The 20837-nt window shown below is 38.1% G+C and overlaps 1 protein-coding gene across 6 annotated transcripts in view; it reads right to left on the bottom strand.

Annotated features, from left to right (window-relative positions):
* Positions 1 to 888: 888 nt before the first annotated feature.
* Positions 889 to 20837, bottom strand: part of CARF (calcium responsive transcription factor) — a 31839-nt gene continuing 11890 nt past the window's right edge. For 2 of the 6 annotated variants that reach the window (XM_079311485.1, XM_079311490.1), the window contains exons 8-17: positions 19872 to 20015; positions 19214 to 19447; positions 18693 to 18855; positions 17631 to 17706; positions 13992 to 14122; positions 12624 to 12990; positions 11453 to 12150; positions 5318 to 5371; positions 4122 to 4285; positions 889 to 4007 (exon numbers count right to left, since the gene is read on the bottom strand). In XM_079311485.1, the coding sequence (XP_079167611.1) occupies positions 12041 to 12150; positions 12624 to 12990; positions 13992 to 14122; positions 17631 to 17706; positions 18693 to 18855; positions 19214 to 19447; positions 19872 to 20015 (1225 nt within the window). In that variant the 3' untranslated portion in view covers positions 889 to 4007; positions 4122 to 4285; positions 5318 to 5371; positions 11453 to 12040. The other 4 variants (XM_079311487.1, XM_079311486.1, XM_079311489.1 and 1 more) reach the window with 4 other exon arrangements.

The raw sequence follows: 20837 nt of genomic DNA, 5'->3' as shown, positions 1-20837 counted from the left end.
AGACAGTGCTCGAGAGAGGAAAAACAAACAAACAAACAAAAAAAAAAAACAACCAACTAACCAACCAAAAAAAAAAAAAAAAAAAAAGCAAAACCCCCAAAACAAACAAACAAAAAAAACCACAACAATTTTTCACCTCTCAAATATCTCAAGACACTCACCTGTATAAAAATTTTAAATATGCCAGCTGTTGCCTCTGTTTCTGGGTTTAAATGAAACATTTATCATGGACTCTCCTCTTTTTATCATCTCACTGGTATGTCAGCAGCAAGATACTGAATAATGAACATGAAGTATTCCACCTCAGAGCAGGCAGCATCACTGCCTCACACCATGCTATCCTTGGCTAGAATGCCAGTCAAACTTCTCTGGAAACCTAGCTGATCTTTATAACATCATGTCCAAAAAGTAGTATTTCTCTGAGTGCAGAGGTAGTTCCAGCTTCTCTTCTTTTAGAAAATTCTGGCCATTCAAAATTAAATGCAAACCTGGTTTCCTTACTTGAAACCATTTTAACAGCAGGCAGGAACCTACAGTTCATTCCAAAATAGTAATTTCATTGCTAAAATCTCCTGATGTCTCTCAAATAAATGGGAATTGATCAGTTCTAAAACACAGACAAAAAGAGTGACTACAACATGTGAAGTCTCTCTCAAATGTCTTCTGATAATAATCAGGAATATTCAACTTTTACTGTTTGTTAGAAAATATATGAAATATCATATCTTGCCATTAAGTACTTGTGTCTTATGCTCTAAGTATTTACTATTATCTTAAATTACTCTACAGAAGAGATCAGATAAAACAGACCCTACAATGGATACACAAAGGAATAACCACCAAGTAAAAGCTTGACAAAGCCAAGAAAAACCAAAACCAAGACAAGACTGGTATTTTACAAAGTGCTTTATTTCCCAGCGTTTTCTGCAATGGCTCATAAACATTACTTTTGTTTGCAAGATCAGAATAAACACCAGTGTACCACCAAAAGTATTAGCCTGTAGTTAATCTCTGAAAAATCTTACCTTACTAATGTCAATTATGGTGGCTGGCTGACTTTATGGTACATTTTGTTAGCACCTGTCCCCAGTGAAACTTTTCCACTTTTGCAGTTATTAGCTAATCTCACTAGCATCTCTCATTTTGCAAAGGAGTTCAGAAGTCTGAAATAAGAGGAATGGAGACACTTTTGTTCATAGATTAAACTAGATGAATAAAAACATTTCACTATGAAAACATCAATCTTTTTACAATTGCAACTGATGAACCCTAGGTCACAGCTCCTGAAGATGCTAAATTTGGCTCCAGTGTAGTCTGCCTTTTATTTATTTATTTTTAAAGATGTCAAATTCACTTTGCCTGATCCAAGGAAAAATCACAAGTTTATGGAATACTTCAGCACAAAAGATTTTTTGGTAGCTATGGAACACAGATAATCATGGACTTTTCCAGAGCAGCTGATGGCTAAATGCCAAATAAAGAATTCCTTCCCTTTTATAAAACGTCCAAGAGAAAAGAAAATTGCCATATGTATTATTTTTATGGCCCTGATATGGCCAGAAGAGCTTAACAAATAAATTAGACAGCAAATAAACAGTAAGACAATAATTAATAGTGAGTGATATCACTGGAAGAAAATACTTGAAGTTACAATGACAGTGCAATTCTTTCTGAAGCTCATCTAATTCATTATCAAAGAAGTCCTTTTCATCCAACTGCTCATAAACAGTTTTATGGACAACTAACAATCCACCATGTTCCCTTTAATAGAGACTCTTCTCTTTAGAATGAAATGTGAAGAGAAAGGATGGAAAAAAACCCTTAGCTAATGGAAGCTATCCATCAATTTTATATTCCAGTGCACCCATTATAAACCAGTAAGTGTGTCATGTCACCTAGTAATCTGTCTAGGTACCTATGGTGTCCAGTGTCAGGTATTTTCCAAAGGTGGTGTAAGGACATATATATAAAACTTACCCTCTAAAGGAAGTTCCCTTCTTATTCAGGAAAATCTCTGAAAAGCACAAGAATATAAATCTCATTCCCAAACTGCTTATTTATTTTCCCAAAGTTAATAGAACTTTCACCAAAGATGAAAACTTTGCTCAATTCTGAAGCACTGCTAGATATAACACCGGGAAGATGCCACACCCTCAATACCTGTAAGAACAGCTTTACCAAAGTAGATAAAGTAGAATCTGCTGCTGCAGCATGCTCTCCTCAGAATGACTCCTCCATGCTCAAACGTGTAAAAATATGGCTGGTATTCTTTTCCAGCTGAAATATAATGGATTAGACATGTTCCTGAGTTAATTCTCTACCTGAGATCTACCCTGGTGAAGAGGTGAGTATGCTGAACTTGAAAGGCCTAACCAGAACACATCCAGAAATGCAATTCCTGATTCAGACAAGATAACACTACTTCCTTCATACAGAATGAATGAATAAAAATTAAAATTTGATTACTTAAAAAATTAAAGGCAATAGTGACTTGCAGTGATCAAACAGAAATCAGGTTTTTTCACCATGACTTGCATCCAAATGTAAACTTCAATATTTTAATCAATATGAGGAAAGCTAATTTAATTTATTGCCAATTAAAACAGATTAAATCACTGAGAAACAAAAGCAAATTAAAACAGCACATTCCTTTCCTGTTGCCCTCTTTGCTCAGACTCAACTTCACACTTTGAGCTCCCAATTTCTCTGTCTCCCCTTGTCCAAGGCAGCACAGGGCAAAGCGAAATAGGGGCATTGCAGTCAGTCTGTAACAGTTCTTTCTGTTGCTGCATCATGGGTCCTCTCCACAGGCTGCAGTCCTTCAGCAGAAGACTATTCTGGCATGACTCCTCTCCATGGACTCCAGCTCCTTCAGAAAAATCTGCACCTGCTCACAGCTCTGTGGTCTGCAGGGAAAACACTGGCCCCAGTACCTGAAGCAATTCCTCCCTCTCCTTCTTCTCTGACCTTGGTGCTCAGAGGACTGTTTCACTTTCCTCCTCTGTCTGGCAGCATTTTGCCCTTTCTTAGACACCTCCACAGATGTGCTGTGCTTCACCAATGTGCTCAGCTGCATCCTGTGGTGGGTTCCTTGCAGAGCTGCCTGGAATCAGCTGTGTCCTGCACAGGGCCACCCACACCAGGGCACCTGAACCAATACAGAAGCACAAACTACAACTTGAACATTAAGAACTTCCTGGCTGTCTCCTGTACTCTCTTTCAAGCTGTGACCAAAGTCATTTGTGGAGACACAGTGGGGCAGACCCACAGACTGATCTGGATTCACAGCAATAACTTTGTACTGATAACATGCTGGTAAACAAAGTGCAAGACATTGCTGTCATCAGCACAGATCTCTGTTTGTGCTGGCCTGTGTGGAGGTGCAGGAGCAGTACCTGTGCCAGGTGCTACCTCTGAGGACTTCTGCAGTGAAGCTTACTCCAGTATTTGCCACGCCTTAAGCAAAATGCAATGATATCTTACATTTCAGTCATGTAAGAAATCAAACTCCAGCATAATAAAGCAAAGAGGAAACTCCAAAACATGGGAAATTGAATATAGAGAAAATTTTTAAAATGAGAAATTTGTTTCTGTGCTACTCTGGGTATGAAAAAGAGGCAACAGGAGAAAGGCAGAAAAGTGGAAAATGAGAACATGTTAAAACAATTTCCCCACTCTCAAAAAGCATTGAGTACAGTGGGTAGGAGACAACAGACTAATGAGAGGCAATTTTATGGCTTGTATTATGTACAAAGTTAGACATGCACTAGCACCTGTCATGAAAAACCTGTACACCCACCAAATTATTGTGAGGATATTGATTTTAACTGGTAAAGCCCTCTTTCCACATATCATCTGATCTCAGTAGAAGTAAGGTCAAGAATTCTGGTTCCCACTTCCTCCATCTGCTTCCATGTACAGAACACCTCAGATGTGATAACAGCTTTGTCAGCACCCAGAAACATGGACTTATCAGACCAGTTTGCATTCAGAAGATAACTAGAGCACTGAAGATAAAAGAAAAATACACAGTTACCATTCTAGCTTTGATTAGATACAATCTCAGAGCATAAATAATAACAAAATCAAAAATTAAAAAGTAGTCTATTAAAAAAAATTACCATCCAAAGTGAGCCATTTCAGCCATGAGAAATTGAAGTCTTCAGCTGTAACTTTGAGAGTTTTCTATCTCCTGCAGGCAGCATTTTGCAAATTTCTCTTCCTCTTCTGTTCTCTGCTCTGGTCTCTCAACAGTTAGCTGGAGTATTCTCAGAGGTAAATGATCCTGAGAAAACAACCAACACATAGTGAACTAAGAGATAAAAGTGGAAGACAAGGGGGAAACACCTGCACACTTCAGAGAACTGAAGTGTCCTCTGTAAGAACCAAAATTTCCAATTCTATCTCACATTTAATTTCAGCTTTAAAAGAAATGGCTATGTGAAAAATATAAATCTATCTAACTTAACAGTGACCTGACAAAGCAAAACTGAACTTAGACTAGGAAAGAATTTTAGGCCCAACTTGTGATTAATTTGCAGCTTTGTTAAACTGAAAGCTGGCAGTGGGGAGAAATTGAGATTTGTTTTCTTCTCACTGCTGACCAGTGTTTGTCAAGAACATACTTAAGAAAAAGAATTGTGTAAGGGCAGTGCTATATAAAGAGCAAGGATGCCTACTTTTATCATTATATTCTTCAGTTTCTTAGCCCTTCTACCAGCTCCTATTCCTAAATTAAGTACACTTGAGGGTGACTGTTCTAGATGCTCCCAACTCTCTGTACATTTTCCATCAAGTTTTCATACACACAGACTTTATCTTCCCTTAAGCTGGAAAGCAGAATTCCATGAGCCATCCTTCAAGAGATAACTATGAGTAGCTTTGTATCAGGCAGAAACACAAATGCAGCTGTTCTCAGGAGCTGGAAGGTTCTTGTTCTGCACAACAAGCACTGCAGAACATGGGCATAGCCTCAGAGCTTGTCCCTAGCTCAGATTAAGATCAAATTCACAACAGAAGGCTCTCAGTTCACAAGACTTGACAATTTTGGAACCATATTGGTTTCACTAAACCAAAGCAAATTCCATGCAAAAAGAAAATTCGCCAATCTAGAAGTGACGTGACAGATGTTAATTAACAAACTGTGGTTTGCAGATATTGTTACTGACATGTTGTCAAGTGACCAGGTAGATTATGCAAATGAAAAAGTGCCCTTATGTGATGGGATAGGTCTTAACTATGGATTCTGGTGTTAGGTGCAAGACACTGAACACAACACAGATGGAAGATTACCTACAGAGGAAGAAAAATGCCAAACCTTTCAGGCTCTGAGCATGGTGGTTTTGAGGGGTAGCTTGGAATGCTTCATGTTCTGGAAAAAAAGAAGGAAAAAAAAAAGTGAAAAGGCTTTGGTTATTTTAGGTTATTAAAGCATTAGAAATATACAACATTATTAAGTTCAAGCTTACTCTGTGAAAAGTACATATATGAAAGGACTCTGGATAAAAGCTCTCTGTTGCTCCATAAAACAAGCTTTAATTTACTTTAAAAAAATGCACAGAGACAACAGAAAAATCAGGAGATGTCACTGGCCTACAGTTTCAGTATGACATGCAAAGATGATAATGTATGAATGAGTATACATCAACATTTTGGGACACAATCAAAAACATTGAGACCTGTCCAAACACTAGGCATCTTGTTGAGCTGACCAGAGAGTCAGCAGTAATACCAATATTCTGAAAAGGGAGATATACTTCTACTCTCTATTGGAAAATCTCTTTCTCCCACCAAAGAAAGTACATTACATAGAAGTCATGTCATCAGACTTTAATCTCCTCTGTTTCATCCTTGCAAGCCCTCTCATAAGGTCTTACACATCTTCATGCTCTCCATGTCCCTTGAAGGCTTGTAGAACTTCTTGAGTGGGCAAGCAGAAAGAACAGCTATGTCAGCACACAAAGACAATCCCTGCTTCTCAAGGGTGCTATCAGGACTAGCACAGACAATGTTAGCCTGGCACAAGGACACTGGGACTGAACTTCTCCCTCTCTCACTGATCTGCCAACACATACCTCTCTGTTTCTGCCTCTCCTACTGCCACTTGATTGCCACACTAATTATGTTTTAAATCGTATCTACTGACAGAAACTGTTCTCCAAAGAGCACAAATATTCCTATGATCTTTCCTGGAGTCACTGAACTGTCAACATTTGAGTTGAGATTTTTACAGTATTTCAGTGGCATGCTGCATTGACACTGTCCTGCTATAGAAATCCAAGTATATTAGACAAAATGTCCAAACAGCAGATCCAATAGTATGCCAGCTTTTGTTGTCTAGTTCATTCCTAGTGAGGACCCAGAAATCAACTTTTATATTACAAACAGATTTTCATGATGAGCCTTATCAATCCCTATTAGAAAAACGATCAGGAAGAGTGAGAAATTTAATTTGCTTAGAACAGCATGCCCTTGTTTAAACAGGCAGAATGTCATTAACAGAAGCCAGTACATGCCAAATGACCAACTGAAGAGAGCAAAGGATGGTTGTAGTAAAAACATGAATTCCAATTATCCACATTAAAAGATCTGATTACATGTGCCCTAAAATATCTGCATTACTTAATGCAGATAAGTGTAGTTAAAATGGTATTAAGGAACTCTGTGCAAACAACTATAGTCATGTTACCATTCTGAGGTACATACATCTATATACATAAGCATATGCATTTTAAAACCATTAACTATCCAAAGGTAACTTGTGTAAGGGGCCATCATATGGATACTTTTTGCAACGTTTATTCTATCTATCAGAGGCTACCAGACTCCTGATGAGAATTACTCCCACAGCTCCTATTTTCCTGTCCAGGGAAGACTCTTTAGGACAAAGACACTCAGTACTTGTCCTCGTAAAGCTTTCCATGCTTTTAAAACCCCTTCTGTACAACAACAAAATGGGGTCCTAGTTGACAAACATGTACTTGTAGTTTGTATGATACAGCAGTACTGTTTATGATCACTCCTTTGAACTCTCCAGAAAATACTTCAAATCCCTTCAGAAAATAAACATGTCATTTGTCATGTGCATCAGAAATGGAATGGGATACTAAGATGTAAGAGCTTATACTGGAAAAAAAAATGCATGCACATACACTCCTGCTATTTGTTCTCCCCTCCTTCCTCCCCCCCCCAAATCATACCTTAGCTGCTGCTGTTGGATAGACCAGCTGGATAGCTTCTGACCTAAAAAATTAACACCACCTGTTTTACATAAGGCTGGTTTCATTCATTAATGAGGTGCATAGTTGCTGGGAGAAGGTAATTGTTACTGATGGAATAGGCTCTGAAGTCCATTCCTAGGAAAGCAAGGCAGATCAAAGCCAATTTTCTCATCAGAGACCCATGAAGAGCAGTAACTTTTCCCAGCACCACCCTCAGCTGTATCACACTTTCTATCCCTAATGGAAGAGATTCTTCCTACCTAAACATCTGAGAATGTATCTGCTTGAATAGGCTTAAGGGAGAAAATTGCAATTTTGCCAACAGACAGACAACCTAACAGGCAGCTGCTATCCACAGCCAGAATCAAGAATTCAAGTGATCTGAAAGAGGCCACCCCTAAGAGCTGGAAGAAGCCATCCTTTCCTCCTTGTTCTATCAAATCTTTTCAGTTGCTGTGAATGAAAATGCTCTGTGAAATGGAGTTCCTTCATATAATTTTGATAATGATGACAGACCTCAAAGCAAGCAAGTATAAAACCTCAATTTAAAGGAATGCATGTACTTAAGATCATGGGGAAGGAGGGAGAAAAACAAAGCTCATCAGTGTTTACCTGTGCAGTGAACTCAGCAGCTCCTTCAACAGTTCAACAGTGAAACACTGAAAATTGGAGGACCTGAGAGCATGGAATTTCTGTGGAAGCCTTAGTAAGTGTGAAGAAAGAGATATTTGGGCAGAAACTGAGCTGCAGTAAGTGGGATGAGGAAAGCAGTAGGTTAATTCAGCTGGGAAGAAAAGTTTGTTTTCCTTGGTAAAAGGTAAAGAAAGAGTCTACAGCCCTGGACTGAAGTTCCAAGAGGACTTTCTTCTTCCTTTTAGAAGCTAAGAATGGGCACCTCAGACTATGAGGAGTAGTCATGTATCAGCTTCTGGTGCTCACCAAAACACAACTTTTCTGTTTTTAAGGGCAGGGCAGCCTTCCCTTTTCTTCCATACCTTTAAATTCCTACCATGAACTCACACTACCCACTGCTGGCATAGAGAGGACTAAGGACAGACTCAGGAACTGCACTGAGCCTTTGGGCTCCCAAAGCCCCCAGCACAGCCCTCCCAGCAGGATTCCCTGCCTTTCAGAAACTTCTTCCAACTGGTCTCCCTGGAGCTGTCCTACCTGTTCTCCATCATCCCTAAAATCCACTGCCCTGAAAGAGCTCTTGCATTTCTCTGCCTTGAGCCCCCACAGCCACAAAATAGACCAATACTTTAGAAGAGCAAGTAGTTTACATTTGAATAGGAATATGATACATTAAGTTACTAAAGAAAAAAAAATACATACATGTACAGATATTTGTGCCTCTAAATTTTGTAGAGACTGCAATAATTTTGTGCCACAAAAAGCACTCATTAGCAGTATTGGTTTCCATCCAAGAGGCCTCCAGCCCTGAAGGAGTGCTATGGATGCATACCTTTTTACACCTTCTCTACATTTTACCAAAAGGTTATTTTTGCATGCACATGAGAAGCACATCTCTTCTTGTAAAGCAACCAATCACTATTACAGACAGCCAACAACAAGAGTAACTGGAGAATCAGTTGTTCATTTACAGTACTGTTCAAGGTCAGGAATTCTAGGTTTGCAAAACAAGTGTTTGCACACAACAACCACAAGAAACCAAAGTAAACATCAGAAAAACATCTATAATTCTAGTAATAAGCAACTACTTTGCATCAAGCTACATAGATTATTCTGAAAAATCAGCCTTGCATATTCTACTTAAATAACTTTAACCACTGAAAGTGGTAGCATTCACTCCTGGTTTTTTTCCAATACTTATCAGTCTTCTCTGTAAAATTTAGGTGGATATTAGTGAACAAAGGCTTTCCATGGAATCTAGAGACTGGACATAGGGGATGAGTTCATGTTCCTCCTTCAGCAACAGGCACAAAACAAATGTAAAACACACACTTTGAAAAAAAAGATTATATTAAATTTAAAAAAACAACATAGGAATAAACAGAAATATGCATTTGGAAGACAAAGAACTGAAATTCTGTGCAAATGAAGAAAACTGAAGACAAAAATACGAGTACTGGCTGAAGAATAATTTAAAATAACTTTCCAATAAACAGAATTTCAAGTCTAATCCACAGTTTTTAAGAACAACTAATTCTTTATTGCTTCCTTAAAATTCATCCAGCTTTTTCTTCTATTGTTTTCATAGTACCATGCAAATCAGGATTGAATAGAAAATTTATTTCAGAGCCTGCAATTCAAGATGGGCTAAGAGAGTGTTTTCTCCAGCTGTGAGCACTAGGCCAAACCCAGAAATACTGTCAGAAATACTGTGCAGCACAGGATGAGACTATAGCTCATGGTGTAAAGAACCATGTTAAAACCAGAACTCTTCATGAGGGATCTAAGCAAGAACTGATAGAAATGTAACTTTCCTTAAGCTTTTACCCCAATAACAAATGTACTGTCTACTTTGAAGAGAACTAAAACTGAAATAACCTCTTGCTGGTAATCTTTAGCTGTAATTTATTCTTTTGAAAAGAAGCATTCTCAACAATGAGGGAAAATTCTCAAAAAAAGAGCAATATAGGAAAAGAGAATATAGGTTGGAACGCATGAGTTTAAACTTCAAGAAAAACTCATGGTGATAGATTATTGCATACAGGAGCATGGAAGGAGGTACCCATTCTAGTATGCAGTTTATGAGCTGGAAAATAGAAGGGGACTGCTGGCTGAGTGCTCCAGAACTAACACTGCAGCAAAGAACATCCATCTGGGAGATATTTTGACAATTAGCAAAACAATCTACCAAAAAACCAACCAACAAACAAATAAAACAAAATAAAAAAACCACAACCAAATAAATAACCCCCACAGGTGAATCTTGTGGGGCTTTTCCTAGCCAGAAACGAGTAAAGCATACCATAAAACAGGCCAGTGTAGATACTAAAAATTAGAGGGTCCAAAAAAAAGGGAGAATTTTTTATGCACTTGCATGATAAAATACTGGCTTTAAATTAAATAAGTTCAATAAGAGCATGATCCTCTTGGAAAATTCTAATAGGAGCTAACCCATAAATATCAGCTTTAAACAAATAGTATTTACAATGTTAGTTAACCTCAGAGAGGTTAATGTACATTATGTCTAAGATATAGTACTTAATGAACAGATGTTGCAAATAAAGGCATTTGGAACACAAGTTCAATATAAGACTTCTGAAAGTTTTAGCTTTGAATACTCAAAAGAAGATGAAAAATAATTTTAAATGGCCACTGTTTACAAGATGCTTGTGAATGCTTGTTAATGCAAGTTAAATGTAACAATATAAAATGTTAATATTTTGGTCCATATAATATTTACAACACTTTCTTTTCTACATAAATGAACTAAAAATTTTTCTGGGGTTTGTTTGTTTGTTTTCAAGTCTGAAAAAGAGTAAAGTCCTCACACAGAATTCTTATATAGCATGCAGAACTCTAATTTTATCATCAAACTCTCAACCACTTAATAGGAACTAAAACCAGAAAGGCTCCTATTGCTGTATAAAAACTTCTCTGAATGTTGCTCTAGGAACTCAACATCTGAAGCAAACAATGCAATTGCCTAACTTGATATCTATGTTGGCATCAGTTTAATTTAATTTACAGCTTTAAATTTATTCCAAGTTTTTTGCAGGTGCAATTTTTTTTTTCTTCAGGAAACTTCTGTCACACATTACACAGCTCAGTGCTTGTCACTTACTATGGCTTTAACTCAAATATTAGTAAACCTTAATTTTTATCACATTCAATTTTCTAAAGATTCCTGGTAATTATTTTAATTGTATGGACCACATAAGTCTTAGAATATGCCACTTTTAAAAAAGAAGAGTTTGTTTTCTGAATGTTGTGGTGACAGCATATTTGGACATATTGCTTTGATTACTTCCTTTGTTTTCTTGGGCTTCTCTTTGTAAGGAATGTATCCACAAGCCCTACATACCAAACAACAGCACATCTGTCTGAGCTGAGGTAGACAAGCTGAAATGGCAGCATCAATCACTTTCCATGAGAAAGGCTCCTGCAAATACAGTATCACTGCAAAGGAAGGCTGCATGCATTAATGACCCTCATAATAAAGCCAGAACTTAAGTTCAAAGCTGACAAGTCAAAAACATTCACCCTTACAATTCACATACTTTCCTTTATCAAACATCCTTACATTCACCTGGCAACCTCACCTTTCTCCTCTCCTTGATCTTCACATCATTAACATTATGATCAGGTCAAAGTTGCATTTTCTTAAGCATCCATGTCCTTTATCACTTTGAAGTTTAGCATCCTGGACCTTCCTTTTGTCACAAAACCATTGCCATACTGATCCACTTTGCTGCTGGATTCTGTGATCTTGGAGCTGACAGATTCTATGGTCTCTGTAGTGCAATAAGAGTCAAGGGTCTCAAGGAGAAAATGTGAACCCAGCATTGTGATCCACATTCTAAAGCTAAGGAATTAAATTGTGGAAGACCTTCAGAAACAATGAACAAAATGTGCCATTTGGATAGAATCCAAATTACTCAAAACTTGAAACAGAAGAGAGAGATGGTGTTCCACAGAGCAACTGCACGACCTGGAGTTGGCAGTGAGCCACATCAGTCAAACCAAAACAGCTTTCTGTCAGAAGTACTCTAAAATATGCTCAGTCTGAATGTCATAATACAATTTGAAAAGAATGGCAGGACTTTGGGAGCACCTGCCCTTCCTTCCAAGACATTTAGAGTTCTCCAATCTGAAAAATCCTTCCAGGCTTCACAGTTGAAGGTGAAGAACTATGGTGAGGAACTGTGGCAGTCTCTGATTTTATCTGTCTCCATAGACAATGCTTTTTCTCTTGGTTCTTGTTTAACACAGGTAACAGTACCCTCGGTATTTTCTTCAGCTTAAAAACAAAACAAAAACCAAACATTGACATTCAAACTCCATTGACAATGCTTCAACCCCAATAACTGTGCACTTAAAAGAAAAATATTTCAGGCACTCAAGCTAATAATTAAGGCATATATGAAGTTTACTGCTTTTTAGGTTGACAGCCAGATATGTCACCTACTTCTCCCTAAAACATTGCAAGTTGACATGAACTTACTGCAGTAAGGCTCCACTTGAGTAAAAATATTTAAACCAATTAAAAAATTAAAATGTCTGGAGATACCAAATCATTTTCACACAAAACATCTTTCCTCTTTCCCATGCAAAAATTAAAAAAATAATTAGAATTGGCTGAAAGAAGTCTGTCTTGGATTTCCCCACTAACAACATATTTTGTTCTGTGTGTCCTTTCTTCAAGACACACAAAACGAAATCCACTGTATTTTCTATATTGTATTTTCTATTATTGAGAAAACTGCAACTTACTAAGTGCTGGCTGGCTGTCCACAATCTGTACTGGAATAGTCTGTACATCTCCCAAGAGAATCTGGTGCACTCCTCCTTCCAAGCTTCTGGAGTCATCCACCCCTTCAGCTGGTACCAGCTGGCCCATGGCAACCAGACTCTGATCAGAGCCAGGCAGAGTCCCAAAAGCAGGCGCAGCAGCACTGTCCTGTGTGAGGCCAGCCCCTGCTTGCAGACCATGCCCCTGACTCAGTGCTAGAGAATGGCTGCTTATTGCACTGCCCAGGGAATCCAGGAGACTTGCAGGGCTGGGAGGGGAATGGTTATTTACAGCTAGAAGGGCTGTTGATCCGTTTGTTGAGGTAAATGTTGACTGCAGCTGCAATCCCTGTGAAAGAAAAGGCAGATGTACCAACAGAGCAGCATTTACAGCAGAAGGAGTTTGCATTTAACAGCATGTATTGTCTAGATAGCTCCTGACTTCCTACTCATTAACTCTTCTGAACACTCAATCCCAGCAACTCTAGGCTCGAAATGTAGTTGAAAATAATTAGGACAATGGAATCAAGCAGTATTTAGAAGACTGTTTATGACAATAAAGCTCTAATTTTGGATTGATATTCAGTTTCAGATCATTCCCCAGTATTGCCCATTCCCACAAGAGGTGTATACTACAAGCTAAGCACACTGTTTTAAATAAAATGATGTGAGGTGGAGCCAGGTGTCCTCAGAAAGCAGGGAAACAGCAAGTAGAGCAAAATCTTACTACAGATTGTATTTCTAGGGAAAAGGTAATGCATTTAGTTGGGGTTCAGGAAATATGAGGGCAGATTTTCAAAGTAGTTAAAGGATAAGAGAGCAAGCTTTGAAGGGAGGTGAGCTTTAGAAGAAACTCTTTTAGCATGACATTCTTACCCCCCCCTTCAGCTTCAGCCTTTCAACCTGCAAGTTTACAGCTCTGAGCTAGGAGCAGTTTCAGGATTTTAAGGTATTTTCTTAAGAGGTTAGAGAAAGATTTAAAAGGAATAAACAAGACTGCCTTATGTCCCTGCAGTTTTGCAGCATTTTCACTATGAAGTGACTGGACCACGTGGAAAATGAAGAGGTACTTGGTTTGAGGTAGAAATCTATTGCCTTCATCCTCTTGGTTTTGCTTCACAAGAGACCCTAACTTCAATGTGTCAAAAGACAGTAGTGGGATCCCCTGAAGCATAGCCATATGCTAAATGTGGCATGCAGGAATAACCTGAGTAAGAGCTGACAGCTACTTCAAAGTCCACGTTATCCAGCTATGTTTGGGATCAGCTGAGAGGGAACTTGCTGTTCTCAGCTTGCCTTCAGCAATTACAACACAGCATGTTTGATGATCTGTAAATGACTTGATTGTACCTGAAGTTGTGCAAATATCTTGGGCTGAAGTGAAGAGAGTGAAGACAACAGCTGAGTTGTTTCTGGTACCAAGGACTCTCCACTCTGGCTGGATTCTGCTTTGGTGATGACTGACTCCACTCCTGAGCTCCCTACAGTGCCAAAACGAGGAAGCAGACAGTTATGACAAATCTCTTCTTCCTGTTTAATAAAAGCCTCCCCTGTGAAGCAAAAAAACTCCCTTCAATCTCAATACAAAAGACATACATACACTACATATATGCTGTTCTCTTTGCAGAACTTGGATGCTAAAGAAAGAAGACTGGGTATGACAAAAAGACAATACTGCAGGAAGTTTATATGTATCTGTACAGAGCAAAAGCTAGAGGCACCAATAAATCTTTTCCTGAGAGTCAAAATCTGAAATGTTTCTAACAAAGCAACAAATAATTTGACAGTATCTATACCTCAGTAAGAGCTTAAAAACACACAGGTATCAAAAGAAAAGGCTGTCTTTCAAAATTAAACTCTAGGAAATTTTCTATGTCTCATCACTCTCTTCCCATCTTCATGAAATTAGCACAGCTTCTATGCAATATTATCCAAAGTCCATTTATCTGGAGGTCTTTCAGCCTACAGATTATATTATAGCCTCAAAATTCATATTTAATGCAAGAAGGATGACTTAATTTCCTGAAGTTTTGCAAAAACTGAGATTTTCTAATAACAATTTCTGCAAGAAAACTTCTCCTGAGATCATTCTATTTCCTGTTTGAGCCACCCAGAACATTTTGGTTAAGCTTTACACGGACACAAGCAGACATTGCTCAGTTTCTTATTTCTCAGTTCCACTGCTACAGAGGCAAAAGAACTTGCCCTGTGAATGCAGATTTGTCTGGTGAATGCAAAAAAAATGAGAATGGTCAATTGCAAAACATTTTGTATCAGAAAATTGTAAGAAAAGTTTCCAGCAATCTGAGTGGAGGTAGATTTTTCAATATATATAATGACCTGCAGACTCTTAACTACCATAACTGACAGAAAGATACAAACAAATCTCTAAATCTTCTTGAACACAAGTATTTCAAATATTTAGACTCTTTTGAATATTATACAGAGATCCCATACACATATGTGAATGTTCACATGCAGGAAGAGTAGTTTTCTCCTTGGGTTGTATTCTACAGCAAAACTCCTGGGAAAAAAGGTAATAGTTCAACTCCTCCTCTGCTCACTACAAAGAAAGTTGTATCACATGGAGATAGGAGCTCTGCACAAACAACTTCTGTTACTGCCTGATTTTTTAAACAAGCTGGAATTTAAAAAAAATACATATACAAAGAGTAGTCTGAGAAGTCAATGCTATTTTTCCTTGCCACCATTTCACAAGCATCAATGAAAGCTCATTTTTAGAAAGTTAGGCTTCTTTTTTGGAATACAGTTATAAATATGTTGAAATGTGCACAAACACATACCCACACATATAAGTGGAGATGAGATATGCTGCAATTAAGAGTTTCTGCTTATATTCACTGAGCTGGTACACACGTGCAGAAAACTAAACAAATCCCATACTTTTGCTTCTTCCAAAATACAGTTTACACATTACACATTGATAGGCTATTTTGTCTTAGAAAATTCTATGTGAAACAAAGAAAGCAAAAATTGTTCTCTTTCTGAGTGTTCTCCAGCATCCCTACTGAGCTCTACAGCTCAACAGCTGTTGAAGGCACAACTATCCTGTGTCTCTCCATAAAAACACAGTAATGGCAATATTAACATAGGCATGCAAGTTTAAGCACAGTAAGTCTGTTCACATTACAAATATCTTTTTTTCCTAAAAAACAAGACTTCCTTAAAAAAGGATGCTGTTCAAGCTGAGTCTAAAAATTAACCTATTCTCTCACAGTTGTAAACACTGGAATTCTTCCCTAAAAGCACCAAGCACTTGCTTTTCAGCATTATGTTCAAATTAATCCATGGCAACAATAGCCAAAATAAGTTAAAAAATCTCAAATGAAACACAGCCTAACCTTTGCCTTTTCTTAACAGTAAATGCACTGGTGTACATGAAACTGGCTCACATAAATCAGGTTCACAAAGTCGTTGAGGAAAACTAATGCAGTGAACCAAAGCTCTGGGGGTTTATATTTCCTGCTACAACAAATAAGAAATTGGCCCATGTCAATCCCTGACCTAAGGGGAAAGGGACACAAACACATCAGAACTTCTTCAGACAAGAACCACAGGATAACTGTTGACACCAGTAAATCCTGAACCTGGCAACTGTGGCACTGCCCCTCTGATCCCTGTAGACTTCTCTATCAGCTATCTAGAACAAAATGTACCCACCACCATATTTCTGTTAAATGGGGAAAACAGCTGGCTCTGCTACTGAGATTAAAAACATCTGTGCAGTCTGCAGCATGATATGAACAATTGTGTACAAAAAACAATTAGGCTCTTCCATCTCACTTCAATCAATCCCTGCTAAAAGCCAGGGATAGCTCTGATGAGTTCCCATCAAACCTATTAAACAGAATATAGGGAAAGAATCTACAAACATGAGGAAAAGTTCATTTGGTGTCACACTAGACAAAATATTCTTGAAACAAGGGTGGGAGGGGAAGAATAATCTAATTTTAAATTTTTTACCAGCCACCACAATCCAACAGAACATCTTAGCTACTATATGTAATTCTAATTGTGTGGGTAGCAAGTAGATCTAGTTATAAACATCTGTATTTTGTCTTAGTACATGTTTTGAAGTTGAAGTAATAGTAGTAGGAACCCACTTTCAACAAAGGAAAAACAGTACAACATCTTCAAAAAAACCAGTCCTTCAACCAAGACTGCATAAAAGTAAGTTTGTATAGAAATCTACCTTATCTACACTCTAGTTTTGAAACAGACTAGGAAGAAATTCAACTCTTTGTGGCTCAACAATCACTGGGAAGAGATGATACTTGGGTGCCACATTAATAAAGTAGTTACACGACAAAAAACTTAAGAAACATCTCTCAGGCCTACTGCCAGTTAACACCTGTGCTTCTATTTCTGTTCTCAGCATCTCAGAAAAATGGAAAAGGCTTCTCTCAATTCCAACAACAGAAATACAATGCTTGTTGTTCAGTGCCTGATCCTAACACTGGAACTCATCAGGCCAATGACTCCTGAGAAGTAGAAGCCTCAATGTGCATTGAAATCCCTTTCTGCAATACACTTAAACATATGAGAAGCACAAACCACCTGGAAACTCAAGAACCCTGCTGGATCCTGAGGACTGTGTTCCCTGACAGACATATCTGTTCAGTGGTAACGTAATTCTCTCTTAACAGGTATTATTAGGACCTTCATCCAAGGTAAAAGGTTCTTTCCAGACAACCATCCCATTAAAATTTTTGTTTGTCTGAAGATGTTAAATAAAAGCCAAGTTTATAATTTTAATACTTCCGCCAACAACATTATGACTACACATATTTTTTCCACACATGCATTCAAATAGAAAAAAAAAAAGTAAACAGAAATAGTTAAAGCAAAATAATCCTTTTTAACTGAGTGACAGGACATGACAACAACCTCCCTGGAGGGAAAGTGAACATCTGTGACACAGTTAACAAAACACATTTGGAGACAGACAGGTTATACATGCAGTCTTACCATCTGAAGGTGGTGAGGCAAATGCAACAGTCACTGTTTCTGTGAGGACATTCCCACTGTCTGTGGTCCACTGCAGCTGAAATGAAAAAGAACTCAGTTCTCAGAAAGACTGCACACTTGTCTACAGGCTCAATACAGCTCTGATAAGAAAACAGTGTCTAGAACTATGTTTTCTTACTTTTTAGTAATTATGTGTTTTAGGACCTCTTGATTCACAAAAAAAAAAAAAAAAAGCATTGTAAAAGATTTTGAAACATGCACTGTTTATCAGGAAGGTTATCTGCCTTATCTGCTCATGACAGTTTAATGACTTTAAAATAGAAAATAGTCAAACCATTCAGCTAACTAGCCAGCACACTCCCTCACCTGGGCTACACCAGTGTAGGGAGAGGGAAAAGAGTGATGACACAGGATGACTTAACAGTATTGCTTGTCACAGCTGATTCTAAATCAGCCATTTCTTAGCAGTTAGTCTCATAACTGGGAAACTAGAATCACTGTGTAAACCCTTTATTACTCAATTCATGGAAGAAAATTAAGGAACAAGATTTAAGAGATACTGAGCATTTGGAAGATTCAACTCCAAGCTCACTGCACTTACTATAAAGTGCATTTATCACTATTCATGCGTTCAAAATGTTTATTAAGTCCTCATTAAGATTGCACCCGAGACACATTTCATCCCCATTTTTTCAGCTACTGAAAAGCAGAAGTAACTTCTTCAAAACATAGACAGTGACAAAACCATAAATAAAATTGTATGCCACAAGCCAATTTTTCAACACCAATGACTTCCAGTTCATGTAGCCATCAAGAAGTGCTAATACTGTGTACTATGTCAACCAACAGCAATCTAATGCTCATGAGATAAATACCAAATAAGGTCATAGAGTTTTATTCACATTTAATCCAATCATGCTCAGCCTGAGATTCCACTGAAAATATCACTGCTGGAAATATAAAGTCACAGAGAATTTTGGATGAAATCCAGCTAAGTGGTAAAAATGAAGATTTCCAGTATTTAAGTCCAAAAATCAGAAAGAAACACAAAGGCCAACATACCGTTGCTGGGATACTTTCTGAACTATACACTATCTCTCCATTCCTTAGGGACTTCTGCACTTCATGAATGTGGTTCTTGATGTCATTCACAGTGGGGAAGAAGGACAGGTTATGTCTTTCTGGCACTTCATCAGGCGTGAACAATTCTCTTTCCACATACTTTCTGTCATGTGTTAAAGGACATTTATTAGGATACATAAATATACTCTGTTATTTCCCGCTTCGAGACACTGCTACCTTCTCCCTTCCCTTGTTGCAATGACAAGACAAAATCAAGCTAGATGATCTTCTGAGCCATTTCCGTGTGCATCTGCTACAGAGTCTGGAATTTAAAACCCCCATTTATTCAAGTAACTTCCACAATGATATGAAAAGATATCAAAAGCTGGGAAAAACACACTTAGACATCTGGGAATTAGATTCAGTAATACACCAGCACTGCCCTTTAGCTGCAAACCAAATTAATCAAATACAAAAGTAGATACAGCACTATAGAGTGAGAGCACTGCAGAGTTCTGTACCTCAGTTGCTTCCTCACTGCATAGACCTGCTCTATTCCCTGAGACACCAGCTCTCGGATCTTGTCTGCCACTTGAGGGTGGAGTCGAGAAGGCGGCGTGCTGTTCTCATCTCGAATGACTTCCTCCTCCTCCTCAGGAGGAGACACAGAAAGATGGGACGGGGAAGGAGGGAGGCAGGAAGTTTCCATTTCATGATATTGGTGGGCTTGCTGAGTAGGTAACTGTACATACCACCTAACAAGAAGAAGAGAGTTTGTAGACACAATTCTCAAACAAATGTAAAAAATTAGGGGAACAGTCTGAGAACTACCAACAACCTAGTCAGTGGGACAAGTCTTTACAGCCCCTGAGCAAGAAGATATCTTTCAGAACTCGGGGCCCTCTCAAACATTTCAATACAAAACAAACTAGATCAAACCCAAAACTATACAACTATTTATATTGATACTCTGCATGGAAACACCTGCTTAAGTTCTGTAACTTAGTGCTAACACATTTACCAAATTAATACTTTAGTGCCACAGAAGTCTTACTGGCATTGTGGATTTTTTTTACTATTAATAAGTGACTAAGAAAAAAAAAAAAAAAAAAAGATCAAGTAAAATAATGCTGTCTTCTGCTTCATTTGTGAAAATAAAGAAAAAAGTGGAAGTTTCACCTGAGGACACCACCAGCATCTATCAAGTTCTTCTTCAGCATGTTGAATGCTTTCTCCTGCTCCATTCTTATGATTTTCTTGTCAATTTTAGGGTCAGTAGGAACCCTGTATTCTGGAAACTTTTGAACCTTTTTAATATAGATCCTTCCAAGGAGGAATAAAAAAAATTCTCCATCAGTATACTTTGTCCTTGGGAAGGGAAAGGCAAAAATCCCACTTACTTCATATTAGCTAATAATATAGAAAAAGTTCAAGCAGAGTGATGTAGGGTGTGAGGAGTCTCCAATAGAACTGTAAAGTTCTTAAGGATACATTAATAGATATGGATGCAGACAGACACACTTCTGTTTTGAGCTGGAAGCCACTCAGCCAGAGTGATTTTACTCCTCAGCAAAAGCTCTTGTTCCTTTTACTCCTCAGATAAAAGCACAACACCAATTGTGAACAGGCTGCAGTTCACCCAGGTATGCAGAATTGAGCACACATGGACCTAGCTGCAACTACTCAAACACTCTTAGCTCAGTAAAAACTGAACAAGCACCCAGGAGAATGCTTAAGGGTGAGGAAAAAAACATTAGTGTTGGAGAAGGAGAAAACTCCCAGTGAACAGGAAGAACTGCAACTCCTTCAGCACACAGGGCATGTGCTAAACTAGAATGATTGACTGATATCACTGCAATTAAAAGCCTCAAGAAGAAACAACAAATAAGATGACTAAGTATTAGAAGCAGAAATAGTTACTAAAGGACACACTCATGAATGCTCAGGTAGATAATTAATCCCACTTGTATTTCATAGAGTGATGTACTGCTACTTTGCATTCAGGGAGCCTATCAAATTTCAGCCTTATTCAGACAAACAGTACAGTATTTCCTCTTTACCTCTAAATGAGTATCAACCTAAACTTATCAAGGAGATAAAGCTAAGAGCTACAGTGAGTATCAGCTACCACCCCAAACCAGTGCT

Source organism: Erithacus rubecula, assembly GCF_903797595.1.
Source record: "Erithacus rubecula genome assembly, chromosome: 8".
Classification (NCBI taxonomy): domain Eukaryota; kingdom Metazoa; phylum Chordata; class Aves; order Passeriformes; family Muscicapidae; genus Erithacus; species Erithacus rubecula.
Note: the sequence above shows the minus strand (reverse complement) of the source record. Positions and strands in the feature narration are given on the sequence as shown.